This window comes from Pipra filicauda, unplaced genomic scaffold (assembly GCF_003945595.2).
Source record: "Pipra filicauda isolate LSUMZ 115617 unplaced genomic scaffold, ASM394559v2 scaffold91_size2508729_pilon, whole genome shotgun sequence".
Lineage (NCBI taxonomy): Eukaryota > Metazoa > Chordata > Aves > Passeriformes > Pipridae > Pipra > Pipra filicauda.
This window is the reverse complement of record NW_024105109.1, coordinates 1,613,475-1,632,778: the sequence shown is the minus strand read 5'-3', so window position 1 is coordinate 1,632,778 and position 19,304 is coordinate 1,613,475. Positions and strand designations below refer to the sequence as shown.

Below are 19,304 nucleotides of genomic sequence, written 5' to 3'. Positions count from 1 at the left end.
CACCAGTTTTTATAACTTCAGTCAAAATATTTAAGACATTTTATTTAACACTGAGAGTACATCCAACTCAAATGTTTGATTTCAGCCTGTAAAGCTTCATTTGTTGTAATTACAGTACTGATTGATAATGCTCAAACTAATTAGAGTAACGAAATTAAGTGTTGTATGTCAGTCTGAGCCTTGCTAAACAGGAAGCTGTTAAAAGGGAGAAGGTAAAAGTCTATGCCATCGGAATTTTGTATTAAAGCTGTTTCATGTGCAATATGGAATATGCCAAAAATAAGATAAATCAAGTATGCTCCTCTTGCCAATATTCTGTGCTGTCCATCTGATTTTTAATGTAGCTGGAAAAGGTACAGATTTCAGCTTTGCCAGTTTTAACAGTCCTTATAACACTGATTTCTTCAAGTGCTGCTTGCAAGGTTTCTGCCTCAAGACAATGAAGGCCACTGAGTTTGAGAGAGATGTTCATTATTGCAGTTTTGAAACACACTTTCTTCAAGATACTGATAATGTGATGTCAGAAATCTGCTGGTTACCACAGCATGGCTTATCAAACCCTTTGCAAAAGCTCCTGAAGAACGTAGTAAATAATCTGTAGTAATATGCTAATGTAACTTTAGGGTAATTACACTATAGTAATTTTGCTTACTTATATACAAATATGTAATCTTGTCTCTTTGTTTTTAGGTATGCTTGGCAGTGATGATGGACTATTTATTCGCATCAGATACTCTTATATGAAAATACTGTGTTTCCAAAGAGCTTAAACATTATTTCATCTCCTGAAACAGAATGGCAGGCTTCAAACGAGGATATGATGGAAAAATTGCAGGATTGTATGACTTGGATAAAACTTTGGGCAGAGGCCATTTTGCTGTGGTCAAACTTGCTCGGCATGTCTTCACAGGTGAAAAAGTAGCAGTAAAAGTGATTGACAAGACCAAACTGGACACTCTAGCCACTGGACATCTTTTTCAAGAAGTTAGGTGCATGAAGCTAGTGCAGCATCCCAACATAGTGCGGCTGTATGAAGTGATTGATACCCAGACTAAGCTTTACCTAATCTTAGAGTTAGGTGATGGCGGAGATATGTTTGATTACATCATGAAACATGAAGAAGGTTTGAATGAGGATCTGGCAAAAAAATATTTCGCTCAAATAGTTCATGCTATATCCTACTGCCATAAACTGCATGTAGTTCATAGGGACTTAAAACCAGAGAATGTGGTCTTCTTCGAAAAACAAGGACTTGTCAAATTGACTGATTTTGGCTTCAGCAACAAATTTCAGCCTGGAAAGAAGCTCACCACAAGCTGTGGATCCCTTGCGTATTCTGCTCCTGAAATTTTACTTGGAGATGAATATGATGCACCAGCAGTTGGTATGTTGTCTTTGAATTCAACCCATAATCCATAAACTTAAGTACAATGATGTTGTACCTCTTTGTTTTCTGTTTCAAGATAGTGCCATATGTGGAAGACAGCTAATTGACAAGAAATAATATAACCTGAATGAGCTATACTGCTGTTTGAAGGATATACTTAAACATTCTCAAAAAAACTTAAAAGTTCTTTTTGTATGAAATGATGCAAATGTATCCATTGTAATTAAGTTTTCTATTAATAACAATGTGGATGCAATGTGGTTTTTTGTACATACTTTGTTAGAAAACCCATCTTCTTTTTGGAAAAGTGCTCATTTTAAATTTATTTTTAACGTGACTCCACACCCCCTTGCAAAAAAACCCCAACCACCAGTGATTTTCTTTGCTCAGTTTAGCCATATAACAATGGCACTGTGAGCCCAGGCTTCTTACATGTTCTGCTGCAAGGTGCTTGAAAGCCATTTGATAGAGTCACTTTAGTGTCTTGTACTCATACAGATTATTTATATCTGTTAGTTGAGGTACAGCTCACTTCTCCAACAGATTTAGGTAAGAGTAATTCCAAATGGTGCTCCAGGAATAGGTTCTAGCAGTCAACATGCCTCTTGTTTTTGTTTGCTCAGTATCTGATATTTTACTGTCTTGATAGCACCATTAGGACTCTGTACACATGGATGTTTTTGCTATGTTTTATAGTAGTGGCTGTAGTCATGGTTTAAATTAAGACTGAGGTGCCCATTTTTTGCTAATTTACCTGAGGTAAACAGTCAGCTAATTTTATATGCTGACAGGCACACTGTTGCACTACAATTTTTGCATTATTTTTAATATAAATATTTTCTAACTACTAGATCTTATGATCTTTACCTAAACATTTGAATGACACTTCATGGCTTCTAACTTTGAATAGGTATTGTACTTTGGGTTTTCTGGACTTGCAAGTTCACTTTCTTGAGTGTGCTATAATTAGGAATTTTGGATCTGTGTTATTTGTGGGTTTGCAAATCCATGTGGATGCTACAGTGATGCTTTACAAAATTATTTCCATTTAGAGTTGGATGTTTTAGATGAGTTGGTTCTAGTTTTATTAGTGGCAAACTAGAGCTCCTAACTCCATAGTTCTTCTGTGTTCTTTTATGTCTCTCTGAGAATTTCCTGAAGCATGAGTGTAACTGATTGCAGTGGCCTCCGAAACTAGATGGAAAAGTGCATTTGTTAAATATTGTGTACAGTGCCTTGTGTGAATTATTTTTTGAAAAATGGAAGAGCAGTGAAATTTTGGAGGTTGAGCCAAAAATGAACTTTTGATAATGCTGCCCAGTTGAAGATGTTCAGAAAAAAGATGGTGTATGGGGATTAATGGGGGAGGAGGAATTAAGAGCATTATGACCAGATGGTCCAAACTGAATTATGTAGTTAACAAAGTGTGCTTTGGACCTCTACATGATAAATATAATCTTGTTTCTTGGAGGACTTTGGAAGCAATTAGGTAGGTAAACTTCTGAATAGTACTATAAGAATATTTTTGAATGGATTCCTAGAAGGAGAGGTCTGGCTAATACAGAATGGATTGATGTGCACAGTAGAAAAACTAGGATAAAATTAAATTCTAGCTGTTGTCTAAGGATGCCAGTTAAGTTCTCTTTCTGAGAATATTTAAGTACACATCAGGGTTTGGTTTTGCTTACTTATTCCCCAGTTTGCTGTCTCAGTTAATGGATAGTTAGAACTTCTATCCTAGTTGGCTGATTGCAGTGCTGGTATCATAAGATTTTAGTGACATATTTTTTTTTCTATCACTTTGTAATACACTATAAAATCCTCTATAAAGAACTGTCAGTACAGTAATTAACAGAATAAAAATACCAAAATTTACTACTAGGTGCCAATAAAATGATGACATTGAAGGGTCTGGATTTTCCTTTTCTAACCATGGGTAAAAATAAAATACACTTTGTAAGGTATTGAAATATGATTTATTTGTGTATTTTAAATGCAATGATGGAGGAAAAAATAAAAAATAAAATTAGGGCCTTATTTAAAGCCCCCTTTCTCCCAAATGGAGTCTTAAATGTAGAATCTTAAAAGAACATATGTTTAGAGAATTTATCACTAACGATGTAATTACGTAACTAAGAAATTGGCTTCTGAAAACCTTTCTTAACGCTGAAAGATAAACTCTCATGCTAGGATGAGGTCGTACTTGTGGACTAGAAATATGCATAAATTCATAACTAGACATTTCAACAAAGAAATTACATCAGTTGTATTTTGATGCCAGTAATGTGGCAGGTGTGCATATATAACTTGAAATAGTGGTGAAGTGCTGCGAACTCATTCAGATGTTGGCTGAATGGGGGTATTAATATTGCAATAATAGTGACTGACAATGGCAAAGATTTTTTTGCCAGTCAGGATGAAATTACATTATAGCTGAACCAATATAAAAACTAGTTCCTTAGTAGAAAGGAGGTCATGCTTTCCCCAGTGCAACTGCATGGTCCTGATGCGCACTTGAACACCAACCTGACCACTTGAAACCAACTCAGTTTACTAAAATGGCAAATTGAAATGGATTGCCCTGCTTATACTCTGTGCATATTAAGGCATATTTGCATTCATTATAATATTTTAAGACCCCACACCTGTGTTTATTTATGCAAAATTGTTGTTGCAAAAACTATTGCAAAAAAACCCCCTCAATCATGAGATTTTTTGCCAAAGAACTTTGCCACAAAAATGGCTTTTCTGATCTCTTGTGAATAATGTTAGAATGAGTATATAAAGGAAAAGACTTCACATTTTCTTTCTACAAAAAGCTGAAATATTTAGGGCAAGTCTTTCATTAAGCTATATGTTTAATAAATATAATGGAAAAGCTTGCTTTATGAAAACATAACTGTTTCAGCTAGTTTAGGGATTAATCTCCCCTTTGTGATGCCACTTGAAAGTTTTCACACTTGAAAAGAGTCTAGTTAATTTAGGTCTCTCATTTCCTTTTGTGTTTAAAGCTGTAGTTATAATGATGCAAGAGGAATATTGGGCAATGATCATATGTTCCCAGGGCTTTTCAAAAAGCTGAGTGAGTTAGATAATGAGTTTCCCATGTTTTTTCATACTTAATTAAAATTTGTTCTAGTCAGAGGAAAGTGAGAGGACTGTTGTTGGACATAAAGTTCATTTCATAAATCAAATGGACGTATTATTTTTGATCAGAGTTCTGTTTAGAGCAGTGGTGTGATCCAGTGAACTCCAGTATTCAGAAGTGGATAACTACAGATGAGAAAGAATAAAGCATGCTTCTCGTAGTACTTTTCCTTTTGCTCTACCAGCATCAACAGAGATTGGATCATTCAATAAATAGAAATCACTTCTTTCCTAGGTGATAAAAATTAATTGGAGATTTACAGATTAGTTGATTCTTTCAGAGGAGAGCAAGTTCTATTTTAATTGCTTGGCATCTCTACAAAGTACTATGTAAGCTACAGTAATTCTGGAAGACATAGACATTTCTGATAGGCTTATCTGGTGTAGTGGAGTATTCTGTGTCTGATTTTGTAGAAACATTTGCAAAGTAAATTCATTTTTCCGGGGATCAGATATAGGGAAATTCAGATTGTAAAATTGGGATTTTGTACATTTAGCACAGCTGAGCACAGGCCTTTAGAATGGTACTGGAATACACAAATCACATTGTAATTACCATCACAGTTACTTAGCATTGCAGTCTGTCCTCACAGCAACAGAAAGAGAATGGTGGCAAGATGTTCCTCATGAAAGACCTGACTAACTGTAGCTCAATGCTGTTCAACTGGCAGGTTGTAGTTCAAATCTAACTTGCTGCTGCCTTGGAAGTTGCAGATAACATCAATTACTTTAGTAATTAGATGCCATCTTTCTTGCACAACTCAAACCTGGATATCTTCTGTCAATATGATAAAGCAATATATGTATTAATTATGTAGTAATTTTTCATAGTTAAAGGAAAGAGAGGCTTTGCTACATGTACTTTTTGCTTTCCTGAGGTGAAGTTAGGCTGCTTTTAGACCCACTTTGTGTCTGTTGAAATGATCCCAAATTCTTTTGTTGGTGGTTTTTGTTTTGTTTTGTGGTTTGGTTTTTTTTTTGTGTAAAGCATTCACAGGGGCTTCTTACTTGCACATAGTGTTGCTAGAGTGTGTTTGGTCTTTCAAAGCTTTAGCCATGTTCACATGGTGCTTGAGCATAGCTAAGTAGCCCTGATGACCCTGTCTGGCCCGCGTGGAGCTAGTTTTGATGGTTCTTGTTGTGTATAACACTTTATTCACAAACTGAATGACTAATGTAAGCATAATGGCCAGTGGCTATATACAGTAACCTTTTACTTTATAAAAAGTACTGAATATAACATTTGACAGACTGGAGTTAAAAAAAAATAAATTTGCAAACCATATACAGTGTTGAATAATTGAGCATACCTGGCGGCATTTGGAGTTTCACTGTGCTCAAAAAGTGACTATAGCCAACTTTGACAGAAATGAAAAGCAAGAATTCCTACAAAAGCTTTTCTCTGCTTGTTTTGTTTTGAAAATCTGCCTTTTTTATGATGTATTGCAACACTTCACAAGATTCATGTTTAGATACATTATGGAATGAGCTTGAGGCTGTAAAGGTGCAGAAAGCTCAGGATGTAATAATGAGATGCTTCCAGTATAAAAGGTCTGCTTCTCCTTCTGTTTTGCTTGTGTCTGTGCAGAGCTACCCCTTCTCATGTGCTGCACTTCTCATGTGTTGCATGGCTGGCCATTTGATGAACTGATTTTTATCAGCTAACTTGACAGAAAACTGTTAGAAAGCCAAAAACTGACAGAAAGCATGTTCTCTGCAGGCTTAACTTCTGCCAAGTTAGCAGAGCTGTTTGTTTCCTTAGCACTGAGTGGAAGAGCTGGTGCAAAGGAGGTGAAGGGACATGCAGCTTAGAGCTCTGGGGGAAGGTTGGTAGCAAGTTTAGATCAGATCATCTTTGCAGTGCTCACTTATCTTCACTTTCTGGTAACTTATTTGACTGAAATTGATCCAGTGTCATTGCCAGTGCATTTTTAGAATTGTGTGCTCTACTTTTCAGCTTCAAATGCTTTTTCAGGCAAAACAGAAGGAATTGATGTGTGTATCAGCTGTATTTCTGTCCTGCTCTCTCCTCCTGTGTGCTTGTGTTAATGGCCACGCTTTTCTGCCTTCTCCCTGCCGTGCTTTGTATCTCATGCTGCTGAAAAAACGGAGTCAAATTTGAAAAATTGTCACAAATTAACTTTTTATACTTTTTTAGAAGTGTCAAGTAGAAGGAATTGGTTGTAGAACACTTTTAGAAAGTGACAGTCTTGAGGATATTCATGTCATGTTAACAAAGAATTTATGTTCTGTGGCAATTTGGGTGCAGGTAGTAGAATTTATTTTTTATGAAAGGGGAGTTCTTTGCTGGTGAAGCCAAGAACAGTTTATCTGAGTGAAACTACAGAGGAGAAGCTGTCAAGATAAGTCTTCACTTACTGCCATATCAGCTAAACTATAACTTGAGTATAGGGTTATTTCTTAGTCATCTTGCAGTGTTCATGGGACAACTGTCTTCATAGTATTTCAAAGTGCCATTGTGGAGCAAGATTTCATTATGATGAATACATCTCCACAGCCAGGAAGCTTACATTCATGCATCTTTAAACAAATATTCAGATTAATTATGTTCAGCCCATGGCTGACTAATTTGGCAACACAGCCTCAATCAGTGGTGTACTACCTAGTTACATACCAGATGCCTAAGTTTTGCATTCATGTGTAAAGCTGTAATAAGATGTTAATTTTTATAAATAAAGTACAATACATTGTACAGCTAGAACCATTAGGAAAAGGTAGTCAATCAGAAAATATAACGGATTTTTAAGATAGCAGGGGCAAATCGTCTTTATGTACCAAAAAGACCAAAATTATTGCAGTGAAACACGTGCATAAGCTGTATGTGCTGTTTACAGGCTTTGATATATCCAATGATTTTGAGAACATGTTTTATATAGAAAAAAGCTTCCTTCTATATTTAACTAATAAATATTGTTTTATAACCTGGCTACTTATTTTCTGGAGTAGTAGTCTTGGAATTCATGCAGAAAACGTTGGGTTTGTCTGGGTTTTTAATATAGATACAGTAACTTTTTTTGTGGCTAAACAACAGAAAGCAAAGGAGATAGAATACATTTCTAAATGCAGAATTAATGAATTGAAGTAAAACAGGCTATTTTGGAATACAGGCAGTGACATGTGTTCGGTAAGACCTTTCAGTGGTGGTGTTTTTTGTTAAAATATTCTTACCAAAATTTGAGATGCAGTAGTTACTAGAAAACAAAAGAAGAACTGTTTGTATTTTAATAGTTTTGCTCAACCAGCAAAACCCATCTATTGATTTCAGGGAAAAGTCATGAAATCACAGAATGGTTTGGGTTGGAAAGGATCTTAAAGACCATGTATGTCCAACCCCCTGCCGTGGATAGGGACACCTTCCACCAGATCAGGTTTCTCGAAGCCCCATCCATCCTGGCCTTGAACACTTCCAGGGATGGAGCATCCACAGCTTCTCTGGGCAACCCATTCCAGTGCCTCACCACCCTTGTAGTGAAGAACTTCCTAATCTAAACCTGCCCTCTTTCAGTTTAAAGCAGTTTCCCCTTGTTCTGTCACTCCATGCCCTTGTAAAAAGTCCCTCTCCAGCTCTCTTGTAGTCCCCTTTAAGTACTGGAAGGGACTCTGAGATCTCCCTGGAGCCTTCTCTTCTCCAGGCTCAACAACATCAGCTTTCTCAGCCTGTCTCCATAGGAGAGGTGCTCCAGCCCCCTGATCGTTTCTGTGGCCTCCTCTGGACTTTCTGCAGCAGGTCCACATCTTCCTTGTGTTGAGGCCTCCAGAATACCAGTACTAGTTGCCAGATTGAATGAAAATAAGAATCGCTTCCGAAGATAAGACTAGTTACGGATGATCATGTGTTAGTCAAATAAAATAACTTATATAGAACAGACTGTTTTGCCAGGCAGATGAGCTAATTAGGAAAATAATTTGCTAAATGCCATTTGCTATTTATGCTCTTTTTTGGTGGGATGGGGGAAGGAGAAGATTTCTTCTAATTCTCTTGTCTGCTATGTCTCCTAATAGTAATATTGATCGAATTTATGGTGCTTTAAAACAAAGAAAAAATCCAGTTCTGCATGTTAATTTTGAAAATATTAGCCTTGAGTTGTGCATGTTCTCTTCCTCAGCTTTCTGCAAGGGAAAAATAAATCCTATTTTACAAAGACAAAAAAAAAAAGGTTGAATTAACAGATGGTAACATCTCTAAGAACTAGAAAGGTCAGTACGCAAGTTTATTCAAAGCCTTTTTCATTAAAAATTAAAGAATGAAAGAATAGTTCAGTCAGCAAAAAATTGAATATCTATGAAAAAGTAATCTTCGTTCTTTACCTACATTCAGATTTTACAGCTGGTCCAGTTTGACCATATTCCAGATTTGCCAGCAGTCTTGAAACATGACAGTGTAAAAATACTCGTGATACGTAGAAATGCTGAAATCATTAACACAGTTATTCTGTGCTATCTTGATACTGACTTTTTATGCAAGGAATGCAACTTTTTAAAGCTTTCTAGTTTATACAAGGGTGGAAATACTTTTCTTATTCTCCTTTTGAAGTATAAGTATATCTCGTCAGCCTTGGTAGGCAATCCACCTAAGAGAAGGTCACTCTAAACAAACCTACATCCTGGGGACCTCACTGCCACTGTCCAAGCTTTGCTCGGCCGCGGCAGATGAACCTCAGGACTAAAGGGTGGGCTCAGTTCAGCGCACGCTGTGTCTCACCTAAAAATCCACTGCGCAGGCTGGAAGGGTTAATGACCTTTCCCAAAATCTTCGCTCGCGAAGACTGGCCATTAAATATCAACAAGCACCATTCAAACAATTCAGTGGTATGATACCAGCTTTTATCTTTTGTACTGTAGTAGGTAATTTTTCACCACTATTTCTAGTAGAAGGCTTATTTTCTGCAATTTTCACTTCTTATATGAATCTTTACTCTTAAGCTGAGTTTTGGTTCTTTAAACAATTATGCCAAGCTATGGTACGTATCTGAGTGTTCATTCAGTTTTCCATAGCCTAAGCTGTGAGCAGGAGCTTGAATTTCAACTTGTAACAAGCATGCCTGCCACTTATCCTTATGAGTTACCAGCCTGTACCTGATCCTGAGCCCAATGAACCCTGCAATTCCAATCCAAATAAAGTAGTTCATGGTGGGGTTTTTGTGTCTGCGTTCGAAAGAGCAGTCTGCAGGTACTGCCCAGTTGCTGCCTAGTCCTGAACATGTCCAGAGTGCAGAGATGCAGATGATCTTTACATCTGTAAATTCTTTACATAGAATTTTCCTATCTAGCTTTGCATAAAAGAACTTGATACTGAAGTGCTGATGTGTTGAGTCTTCCAAGGTTTGTATTCAATAGGTTTCTGTGGATTGGGCTTTATTCCACAAAACTGCTCTGAAGAGGTTGTGGCAGTGGTGGTAACATTCTCTTTAATGTCTTAACATGGCGGTTAGAGTTACTGCCCATGATCTTGGAAACTGGCGTCCATTTCCATCCTTCATTTACCCAGTCTCTTGATACCTCTGTAGTGGCAAAATATACATATCTGTCATCTCCATAAAAGTTGATTTGTTTCCTTTTTGCTTAAATGGCTTCTAGTAGAAGATAACTATAATGTTCAACTGTTACAGTAAACATTGCGAAAAGAAATTTATAAAACCTGGCTCAACTTAATATTACAAATCATTGCTGAAGAAGCAGACTTTCTGTGGAAAGATCCATCTTAGCTGAGCAATATACACTGTGTAAACTGTGAAGCAGTTCTAAATTTAAATTAGGAGGGGAAAAAAACCCAACCCTTTTTCCCATCAAGGTTTGAAATAAACAATTTCAATAAGCCGATTCAATTTACTTTATGTATGTAAATGCAAATGTGTCTGTTCCAAAATTAGTATGGGGTTTTAGTTAGAATCACAAATTCACGTAGCATATATAAAGTGTGACAAGTGTCTGACTTCTGAGGAACAGTAGAAATTTGAGTGAATCTGAAGCTATAAGGATCCCCTGTGTCATTTAAGTTGTAACTTTCTGAAATCTGAAGTGCTTGTTTTAGTAGATCAGGAACTTTAGAAAGCAGTAAGTGGCTAATGAAATGGTAAAGCGCAGCTCAGTGGTGGAGCAGATGAATATGGATATGTTTTGTTCAGTGTACAGACTTGAACATGACAGATGTTTGACCACCCTGTGTTTAAGACTGGTAACAGAGACAGCTAATGATGTAATTTGGTTTCTATGACAGTGACTTCAAGTTATGTAAGGAAGTTGCGTATAAACAGCCCTGGTTGTCATGGTTCACAGTCCTTTCCTGATCAACATTATTTAATGGCTTAGAAAACAAAAAAAGTTACTGCAGCTAGCTACTACTGCTTTTATTTTATTCATGTTATAGCAATGACAGTTTCAAGTTACTAGTACCCAATTTAAAGGCAAAATTGCATCTTGGGGTCTTCAGTGTGCTTTTGAAAGAGGCTGTGATTTTGGCCACTGCAGTATAGAACTGTGCCTTCCCTCACCATAATAATTTGAAGTTTTACAGGCCTATCACGCCACAGGTCAGGCCTAATTTCTACTTTTCCATCAGTTTTCTAAAGAGAGCAAACTAAATGACCACTGAAGGGGAGGAGAAGTAAGCAGTTTTCATAAAGCCTTCATCTGCTAATTGGTAATAACTAAGAGTAGCAAAAGAACTTGAAGCTGTGAAAAATAAATTATTGTTTAAATCTGCTCAGGTGGATCTCTGTAATCCTTCTCTTCCCTATGTTCCTTAAAATAAAGGTCTCCAGTCTAGAACTGGCACTGGCACGTGAGTTCTGAGCTGTGAGAAGGGAGTACATATGAAAGCATATGCTGAGTTGTTGACCCAGGAGCTTTGTGTACAAAACCTGTTCCTTTATGTGTTTAAATTTGTTACAAAATCTAAAAGTTTTGTCTAAAACCTGGTAACTTTTTTTGAGCATTAACACAGCACCATAGTTAATACATTATCTTAAAATGGTGTATCAGGGATATGGAGGAGAGGTAGATTCTGCAGAGTTCTTTACTGTGTATACTGTAGGTCAAACCATATTTGCATTGAAATGAAGGTGAAATTTTTTTTAAATGGTCCAGCCTATTTGACAGGTCTCAAAGAAACAGTTTTGCTCTGCCTTCAGGTCCTGTCAGTAGAGTTCTTCACTCTACTTTGTGAGGGGACTTTTGCCTCTGGTGCTTATGTGACCCTTTTAGTGAGCCAGTGCTATTTAGTGACTGGGTAAAAGTGTAAGTAGATGTTGTCTTATTTGCTTTTAATTGTGTATCTACAGTTTCTAATAATGTGTGAAAGCAGGAAACTGTCTCAGCTAGGATTTTTGCCCTGAGTTGATAAGGTATATAAAATTAAGAACATACTTTAAGGACCATGTTCACTAAAAAACAAAAAAGTATGCTTTCGCAAGTATGTGGAGATCTAAAGTAAAACTTCTCTTTCTTAAAGCTTTGAGTTATTTTTCTTCCTCCTTTCCCCAGTTATTAGCTGGTCTAATAAAGAGACACTACTTTTCTCTTTTTTTTTTTTTTTTTTGAAGCCTTGCTTTGAGATGTCAGGCTTTTAATTTCATTGCTGCCCCAGCATCCTTCTAATGTGCTCATGCAACTGTCTTGTCACAGTGGTGGCTTTTGACCAAATCAGAATCACTGTGTCTTGACTGATGCTTTTGCTTGGTTTGAGTGAAAACACTTTTGTAAATCCTTGGGACTTTGAAATGAAAGATCAAGGTGCCATTTTGTGCTCTGCTGATGGAAGTGGTCTCCCCAGCAGGAGTTATGCCCATTTTGCCACACCTGGTATGTGAGCAGAAATCGTCTCAACAACCAGCTGTTGATCAAAGCTCTTGATCAGTCGAGTACAAACCATCTTCATCGTCCTTAGAGTCTTTGGGATCCAGAGGACAGATGATGAGTTTTCCTTTTATTAATAGGAAAGATTAATAGAGCAGTGCTGATAATGGCAGCACAGAACAGTATGGCAAGGAACATTCTTGTGTGTGGCTTTGTGTAAAAAAATAAAATTTGATAAATATGCACTATAATAAAATAACTTCTGATTCTCCTTTACTAGTTCTTCTAAGAGAAAGGCAACATGGGTCTTGTATCTTTCAGCCAGATGGCACTATTCTGGAAACAAAGAATTCTCCAGAATGAACTGCGGCTATTACATGAAATTGGTGAATAAAAATGGTATCTTGAAAGAGAAGGCATTTTAATTTCTTTAGGTTCTGTGCAGTATATTTTCTGAATTTGACTGAAAAATATGCAGGTATACATCTCCAGTAGAGAAAAGTGGAAAGTAGATATACAGGATTGATTTTTTTTTGTTTGTTTATTTTTGCAAGTATGGAATGGTTTAAAATTAATAATTGGGTCCAAACATCAGCATTTCTTATTTATGTACCATATAGTCGTTTAACTGCCGATCTTTTAAATCTTTCAAAAGGGTATGTGGGTATTAACTCATTATTTTGGAATATCTGCGTTGAAGACTTCAGATACTAAACCTTGGATTTTGAATTGTGCTGAAGACTAGCAGACCAACATGTTTAAACTTATTTGTATGTTGGGACTGCATGTCACCTTTTTAAATTTAGAAGAGAGATTTACAAATGGTAAGGTTTGGAGATTTGGCAGGGAGCCAGCTTCAAACCATATCACCACAAATAAGTAAGAGTTTTAACTCTTAAGTTTATGCATCCCTTTTACAAGGAGGAGATGATTCCCCATTTTTGGTGTTGTTACCTATCAAGCTAAAACTGTCTTCAATATATGCAAAATAAAAACTTAATAATGCAAAACTTGCAGAGATTTCTGTTGTCCTGGAAACTGAGATCTGCCAGAAAAAAAAACAAACTTTTTTTTTATTTTTTTTTTTTTTTATTTCATAAAATAAAAAAAAATTTGTAGTTTTGGAAAAAGTGCCAATATGAAATTTTGTGGTAGGTTGGGAAGGGCAAGATACTGTTGCTACTGTTCAAATTTTGTTTAGGAATGCACACAGCTGTTGTCTGAATAATTGTGGTAATTTAAAATATCAGTGAGTAATCCACTTGTTATATACCGGTTCCATTTTTCCATTGTTTTTGCAGGATTTGTATATTTCAAAATAAGTTAGAAAATTTGTTTCCTATTTTACGTCAGCTCTTCTTACTGCTTCCTTTACACTTACTATTCTTTATGTTTGATGTTAGGTGTGAAAAATAATTGTTTTATAGCAGACTTGTGACAGCCCTGTGCTGGTTTAAATGGAACATTCAAGTTTTGTGTGTTGATGCTGTCAACATTATTTTAGTTCTCACTGGGCTGTCATGCTTTCAGTTTCTCAAATGGACACCTAGGATGTGCTTCTTCTCATGGGCAAAAGGAAGCATAGTTTTCCTGTTGGTGCTGCCTCCTCTGGTGGGGTACCTCTGAAGGTCATCTGGTGTAATCCTCAGGTCAAGCAGGAGCACTTAGAGACAGTTCCCCACACACTGTCCAGGAGACTTTTGAATATCTCCAAGGGTGAAGACTCCACAGCCTCTCTGGGCAGCCTGTGCCAGTGCTTGGTCACCCTGGTCATGGTGAAAAAGTGTTTCCTGATGTTCAGTGGGAACCTCCTGTGTTGCAGTTTGTGCCCATCACCTCTGGTTCTGCCACTGGGCACCCTCTCTTCATGTGCTTATATGCATTGATAAGCTCCCCCTAAGTCTTCCCTTCTTGGGGCTGAACAATCCCAGCTCTCTCAGCATTTACTTACAGGAGAGATGCTCCAGTCCATCACCTTCATGGCCCTTCATTGTACTCCCTCCAGTAAGTCTGTCTCTGTCTTGCACTGAGGAGCCCAGAACTGGACCCAACACTACAGGTGCGGCTTTACCAGTGCTGGGCAGAGGTGAAGGGTCACCTTCCTTGACCTGCTGGGAACACCCTCCTGATTGTTGCAATTCACGATTATGGTGATTCATTAAGTGTTTGTTTTATTTTGTTTTTTAAACAAACACCCACAGATTGTTGCCTGAAATGCTTGATGGCAAAACATAGGACTGAGCTTGATGGTCACACAACTTTTTCGAAGAGTATCAAAAACTTCTGTAAGCAAATGCATCTGTAGCAACATGTGCATCTTCTGTTGTACCTGTACCTTTAACAAGGTGGCAAGTTGCAGTGGACCAGAAAGAGCCTTGTTACAGATGTTGCATCTGTCATCTGGTTGGTTGTCTTTAGTTGCATGAGGAGTTGCAAACAAGTGATTTGGTCTAGTTAAACTGTGGCATAGAAGAGGGGATGAGGGAGCAGCCCCTCAATGGGAGAGGGCAGGACAGAACTCTTGAATGTGTTCTCTTAGTACACCTGCAGAAATCCAAAGGCTTGGCTCTACTTCCATAAAGGAGGAGAGACTTCCTATAATACAATATTTGTATATACAATGGAGGGCTTGTGAAGATGTTGCGAAGATGACATCTGTTATTATTGACATAATAAGCTCTGCACTAAGCGTCCCAGTGATTTTTCAATGTTCACATGTAGACTAGACTTTCTTAGGCACATTATTTTCTTGATTCCTGGTTATTAGCATACTCTTCAGTTTGCTTAGTCTGCTCAGCTCTGTCCGTGACACTCCAAACTGAGTCATTTTAGTCGCCTTGGCCGTAGGTGCAATGAAGTTGATCTTCAGCCACAGCTATAAAAATAGGATGAGAATAAAAGCTATGTAATTGTTGCTGTCCACTGTTATTTCTTGGTCACATCAGAATAAGTGTCTGCAATGCTGGCAGGGTAACGAAATACACATTATTCAGAAAAGGATAATAATAAAATAATAACTTTGCCTGTAGTGTGTAAGAGTGAGGTAAAATGTAGTTGTTGCTGCCCTAGTGCTCTTCACTGAGAGCATAAGAGTATCTAGATAATATGATAAGGTCAAAAGGTCTAAAGCACTATTTTTAGTTTCTAACAAAAATTTTTCTGCATGCACGATTCCCTTTTAGTGTATATTTTGTGCATTAAACAAAATGCATGATACAATGAAATCCAGTAGCAGTTCAAAGCATGACTGATATTTCATTATTAGCAAGAGTTTGTTTTCTATTTTTCATGCAGTTGTATTAAAAAAAATGATTTCATTTTACCATTTGCAGCCCTTCTTATCTGGAAAGACACATGGGTACAGAGTACAAAGTATACTAACAAGTGAAAAAAAGATTGCAAAATTCTCTGTTATGTGCCACCTAATCAGTAATTACTGTTTTATTTGTCAAAACATACAGGTTGATGTCTAACTAGACATTGTATTATAGCAAAGAATAGTAATTTTTCTTTTTTCATTTAGAGAATCGATGGATTTTGCTTCTAAAAAGTGTTTTTTATTTTTATAAAGTAAACGTACATACATATTTACCTAAATAACTTTTGGAAAACTAAAACTGTACCTCTCATCACATATCCTTTCAAATCCTATTGAAATACAGTGAAGTGTATGTATAGCCCAGAGAAGAAGCCATGTGTGTAAAATAGAATACAGATTAGGAGACTGCTTTGTAACAGAAAATACTTAAGGATGTTCAGTATCTGCTCAATGCAGTTGAAATTTCAAGGTCTGGTAGAGTTTCCCTATCTATGATGAGTTCATGGAACTTTAATTGTTGTCTTACTTTGATTACTGTCCTTTCCTCAGGACTGTATTATTGTTTTTAAGGTTGATTTCTTACAATATTGTCTTTTTCCTTCTGTTTAAACTTTTCATATGCTTATTTAACCTACGGTTTAATTATTTTGCTCAATATTTTGCCCAATATTTTTGTCCTGGCTTAAATTTAGCCAATATTTATTGTTTTAGTATAGCAAATATAATTTGTCTGTAATAATGAAAACTATGTGGACTCTTCTAAAATACTTAATGCTAAAAGGAGACATGAAACATTTTGTTGTGGGGGGAGTATTGAACAAAATACTAGAATAGATCATGTCACAAAATAGATCTTAGACACAGTTAAAAATCTAGGAAGGACATTGATATTCAAAAGATGATTACTTATGTATAAATTCACGTCTTTTGTGCTTGCAAAAACTTCTTGTAATCAGTTGTATGGTTGTAATCAGATAGATAATGCACAAAAACTTTTGGCTGCTTTGAAACTAAACAGCAGGAGAAAGATGTAAGTAGCTTACAAAATTAGAGGTGGACCTCTTAGGTGAAACTGCCTCTCTGTCTTATGAGGGTTTTTAAAATCCTGTATTCGAGAACACCAGCTTTATGGCACCAGGCTACCAAAGTATTAAAGCACTTATTGAATCTGTAAACATGGGGATAGTCACGCTGCATTTGCAGGTATACCTGATGTGATGTACCAGCCTCAAAATGCTCAGTACCTACAGGACTGAGGCCCTAGTAGCTTAACAGAAATCCAGTAATTGTCCGAGTTAATAGCATCCACTTACTACAAATTAGAGCTCTAAAGAAAATTACCATGTAGTATTTCTATTCCTCTGTCAGCTAAACCATATGAAGAATGGGTTGTAACTAGCAAAATGAGTAATTGTTCTAGGGATGAATCTGTGTGATTTAGGTTATTGAATAAAATTGTAGCCATCCTTCAGCATTAAATGCATGTCGAGTATTTTGAATGGGACACAGAAAGCAAGATGCAGTTGAGTAGATAATTTAGGGTGGTTCCCTCTTGCAAGCCTTGCCAGGAAAGAGTGGGTGTGCTCTGCTTCCTAGGCCGCTGCTAGCTGCTCTCCCCTCTTTCCTCAGGAGATGCCTGCCTGATCATTTCTCACCCTCAGCTGTTTGCTTGGTTCTACTGGACACAGATCTGTGAAATGCTAAGGGTGTAAGACCCAAAATTGCAACTGAAATTTCCAGAGCGTGGAGTTGTAGCTGAAGTTTGAATGTGGCCTTTTTTCTAAGCACATATTGGAGCGAGTTATTTATTTTTCTGCAATATGATACATTTCTCAATACTTACACTTCCTGTACTGAATGCAATGAGACTTAAGAAATATTTTCTTTTGGGCAGACTCTTAATAAAGATGTGAACTAAGTATTACCTTTTGCACTAAGTAGAAATCAACTACAGGGCTTCATGCCCTGAAGTGCTTCTTTTTCATCTTTTGGTATGTCATTTCACTGGGGAACAAGAAATTTGTTAAGTGTTTATTTTACATGAGCAGGAATTAGAAGGAAACAAGAAGACTCCCAGAGTGTAGTAGAAATCACTGTTAATTGTTATGTTTGGATATTTAAAACCCCAAAGCAACCCCCAAACCCGCTACCCCACACTTTGTAGTATCATTGGTAGAAGAAGTTGGTTTTACATAATCTAATTTCTTACTTACCATTGGAAGAAACACATTTTAAAGCAACACACCACCACTGAAGGGAAAACATAGCTAAATCAGTCTTATTGAACTAAGTGACTTTCTTTGTAATTTCTTCCATCATAGAGTAACATGTAAACAATACAGAGAAAAGTTATGCTAGTCCTTCAGAAAGGAATGTGCTTTGAATACAGATCTCTTTAATAACCCATGCCTACCTATTAACAAAAGGGTAATGAATGAGTGACCAAATTATTTTCAGCTTTATCTAACACTGTCAAAGGTGTTAATGCATCTCAAACTGTTACACATTCTTGAAGTCGTGAATTCTGATTTTTTTCCCCTCAAAAACTATAAAAGCTGTCAAACAATGGAAGTGCAGTATTTTGTACTTGAGTGGAATTGCAATTTCTGTAAGTAATGCTCATAATCAAGAGTGTAGTAATCAGCCCTGTATGCATTTCAAGAATATTTCATGGCTTTGATGATAATTATATCTGTATCCTTAACAGTTGTTTTTCTTTTTAAAGTATGTACTATATATTTACAGATATATGGAGTTTGGGAGTCATCCTCTTCATGTTGGTCTGTGGACAGCCACCATTTCAAGAAGCAAACGACAGTGAAACTCTGACTATGATAATGGACTGCAAATACACAGTGCCGCCTCATGTGTCCAAAGAATGTAAAGAGTAAGTAGAGTACTAAAGAACTTGGAAGCATCCATAGAAGTGGACTTTCACCACCTTTGGGAGTTTCCCATACCATATTATCAGGGTGGAGTACTCCTTGATACTGTTCTTTTATGTCTCTCAGTTGTCATTAATTTTATAAAGGATCGAAGAAGCTACTACTGATTGCCTTTGGCCAACTCTGTTGCTGGACAAATTACCAGATGTTGACAGTATTTAGTGGCAGGGCTTAAGAAGGTACTGCTTCCTATCAATTTCTGTCCAAAAAATAAGTTGTCAAAAGCCATGGATATTACAAAGCAAGTTTTGCTCATCTCTACTGAAATTGCAACTCCAAATCAACATTCTAGACAATCCAGGGAGAAAAATATTCTGCCTGCAAATATTGTATGCCACTTGGGAATCATGGTTCTTTTTGATGTATTGTTTTTCCTGCAGTGTTCACTGGAGCTTTTTAATTTTGTTTCCGATGTTGCAGTATTTTCCATATTTCCCTATTGGTTAATGACCTCTTCAGTCCTTTTAATATATATCCCAGTTGCATCACTTTTACATTGTTTGTTTGGGTTCTTTAATCTGCAGTAAAGTATCTTTTAATTTTCAATATGAAGGCCCAGATGCATTTATAAGTGCTTGAAAAATTAATTTGGTCCAGTCAAAAAACTAGAGTAGCATCTAGAATTCTGTTATTTGACAAAGAATGAAATCTGTTACAGCTGTGGTCATGATGACCATTCCTCTCTTCACTT

At 36.8% G+C, this 19,304-nt stretch overlaps 1 protein-coding gene across 1 annotated transcript in view; it reads left to right on the top strand.

Annotated features, from left to right (window-relative positions):
• The window catches only part of SNRK (SNF related kinase), a 42,415-nt gene that overhangs the window by 11,733 nt on the left and 11,378 nt on the right, over positions 1–19,304 (top strand). Inside the window, exons 3-4 of the mRNA XM_027733331.2 lie at positions 691–1,384; positions 18,414–18,555. Of these exons, the coding sequence (XP_027589132.1) occupies positions 796–1,384; positions 18,414–18,555 (731 nt within the window). The 5' untranslated portion in view covers positions 691–795. The remainder of the gene's footprint in view (positions 1–690; positions 1,385–18,413; positions 18,556–19,304) is intronic.